General features: G+C 31.4%; 2 protein-coding genes across 3 annotated transcripts in view; both read right to left on the bottom strand.

Annotated features, from left to right (window-relative positions):
* LOAG_18233 overlaps positions 1-374 on the bottom strand; it is a gene marked incomplete at both ends in the record, with an annotated part of 8,310 nt that extends 7,936 nt beyond the window's left edge. For both annotated transcript variants that reach the window (XM_020450897.1, XM_020450896.1), the window contains one exon: positions 231-374. In XM_020450897.1, the coding sequence (XP_020305377.1) occupies positions 231-374 (144 nt within the window). The remainder of the gene's footprint in view (positions 1-230) is intronic.
* Positions 375-1,021: 647 nt separating this feature from the next.
* LOAG_18232 (hypothetical protein) overlaps positions 1,022-2,507 on the bottom strand; it is a 2,747-nt gene continuing 1,261 nt past the window's right edge. Inside the window, exons 3-4 of the mRNA XM_020450895.1 lie at positions 1,583-1,672; positions 1,022-1,470 (exon numbers count right to left, since the gene is read on the bottom strand). Of these exons, the coding sequence (XP_020305375.1) occupies positions 1,348-1,470; positions 1,583-1,672 (213 nt within the window). The 3' untranslated portion in view covers positions 1,022-1,347. The remainder of the gene's footprint in view (positions 1,471-1,582; positions 1,673-2,507) is intronic.

Here is a 2,507-nt window from a genome sequence, read left to right as displayed (position 1 = left end):
AATAATAATAATAATAATAATAGTAATAATAATAATAATAATAATAATAATAATAATAATAATAATAATAATAATAATAATAATAATAATAATAAACATAATAATAATATGGTCACAGGATTATTTTGGCGATATCTCATGTGCCTGGACCATGCTGAATCATTCATTGTCTATTATTTCAGATGGAAATGCATGAAAGTTTTCATAATCATACTGGATGCGATACTTACAACATTCTCGTAGAACTGTTTGCGCCTTTCATTCCTTTTGACGCTATCGATCATCTGTGATCGTATCAATTTTTCTTGCCGACGAGCTTCGTGCCACATTTTCGTCTTGATGTTTCTACCGACCTTCAATCCCTTCTGCAACATCAAAATCTTTTATCGCAGTAAGAAGAACTAACTATCCTTCTTTAATCCCTTTCCCAGCAAAAATTGCTCTATGCTAATTCACATAAAATGCAACCAAATATTAAATCCCTGATGAATACCACGTGGTTCCTATCTCATATGTACTGAATTCCTACCAGATAATCACACTTATTTATATCAAACACACTACTTCATTCACCATTCTTTCTCCCCCCTCCCCCTTATAAAAGTTCATTATCTTTGTCACAACAGAACGAGCTATACGACCGCTTTCGAAACTTCCATATTCCTTTTCACTGATACCTTATCAACATGTTGTAAACTAAAACATCAGATTTCTACGGACATCCCTTACATAGCTTACGCAAATGAAACTTGATAGTCGTTTAGATCGTGAAGCTAAACTAACTCAACTTACACGAATCCACCTTTTTTTGGATGTTGCGACATTTAGGAAATACCTTATTCCTAATGATGAATGAAAAACAAAAATAATGTCGCTACATATTGGCAGAAAAATGCTATGAAACTGTACCACTCACTGTTCATCACCAGAAAAGTTTATAACGTGAGAAAAAAAAAAGAAAAAAAACGGAACAAATATGCACAATGCGGTTACATAACCGCTAAAGATAAAAATTTGAATACCATTCACCAATTTATTTACAGAAAACACGATTGAGCATGACAACAAAAAGAAAAAAAAGGTTAACGCTTACACAGCAAAACAAACTATCCATCTCACAGAAACAATTAGCTGGAAACATCTTCCTCCATATAAACATTTTTTATTATTCATTTTTTCAGTACTTGACAGTTTCATTTGGATATAATCGCTTCAACAGTTCTTATATGATGAATATAGATGCTGGTAATCTGCTGAATCTTCAATGATACAATCATCATCCTTTTGTAAAACAATCTGTTTCCTGTTCATAAATTTCACTGTCTGACGGCCAATCATAGCATACAACTACTCAAATCCTTGTGAACTTTTTTCAGTCGCTAAATCATTCAGTCGTCGTTCAATAATGCTGGCAGCTCGTCCCAACAACGATTCTTGCCGTAACATCGCCTGATCATAATCTGTTAAATCCTGAAATATATACAGAAACTCAATTGCATTCGAAAATTTACTATAGTTGCTATTATACTATAACTATTATGACTTATAAAATGATTCTAGAATTCTTGATAAGGAAACACACCTCAGCAAGAGCCTCATCCGGATGCGTTAAACGCCATTCAAGACCAACTCGAGCAAATTCACGAGTTAAATCATGACACGAATCCTTCAACTGAAAAATTAAAATACTTAATGACAAATAAAAAGTCAAGATCTCTTTAGTGAATAGAACGCATGATAATAACACAAACTATGATAATAAACATGATGTGGCAATCACTGAAAAAGAAAAAAAAAGACTATAACTACAAAGAGAGAATGATAAAAATGAAAGGAATTAACATGATATGAAGCAAAAGAATCGTGATTTACAAAAGCAATATGAAATGGCAGTGAGCCAAAGAACGAAATTCGAATGGAAGCAACCTGACGAACTGCGCACTCTGCAACTTCTTTAATATGCTCCAGCGTCGGAGGTAAATAACCTGTTCGTGCTGATAAATCACTGATTAGTTGCGCCCAGGATGCATGTAAATTTGTCACAGCTTGTCCCAACGGTGTATCAGGCACACTTTTAGCAAGCATACTGTTTAAACTGTCATGATCTTTTTCCTAAAAAATTTCGGACTGGACATCCATCATTTAAATTTCACAGATTTTCATAGATATCATCTATTATTTTTATTTTATTTTATAGTATATATTATCTTCAAAATTTCCTCTTACTATATTACTTTTATGCTGTTATTAATATTTGATTTCATTTATAGTTTAATAATTAATTGTATTATATGATGAAATATCAATTTATGCAAAAATTTAATTTCATAAATTCTTTCGGATTAAATTTTATTTTAATAAATATCCTATTATTGTTTGCCTTTTTTAACATTAAAGTTTGCATAAGCGGAAAAATAGCCGCAAATTTAATCTTATCAATTAAAATCATTTCATTTGCGCCATAAAATTAATATCATGTTAATATGGAACAATTATCAATTATTGCT

The sequence above is a fragment of the Loa loa genome (genome assembly GCF_000183805.2).
Source record: "Loa loa unplaced genomic scaffold supercont3.233, whole genome shotgun sequence".
NCBI classification, from domain to species: Eukaryota; Metazoa; Nematoda; class Chromadorea; order Rhabditida; family Onchocercidae; genus Loa; species Loa loa.
The sequence above is the reverse complement of the archived record's forward strand: the minus strand, read 5'-3'. Positions and strand labels throughout refer to the sequence as shown.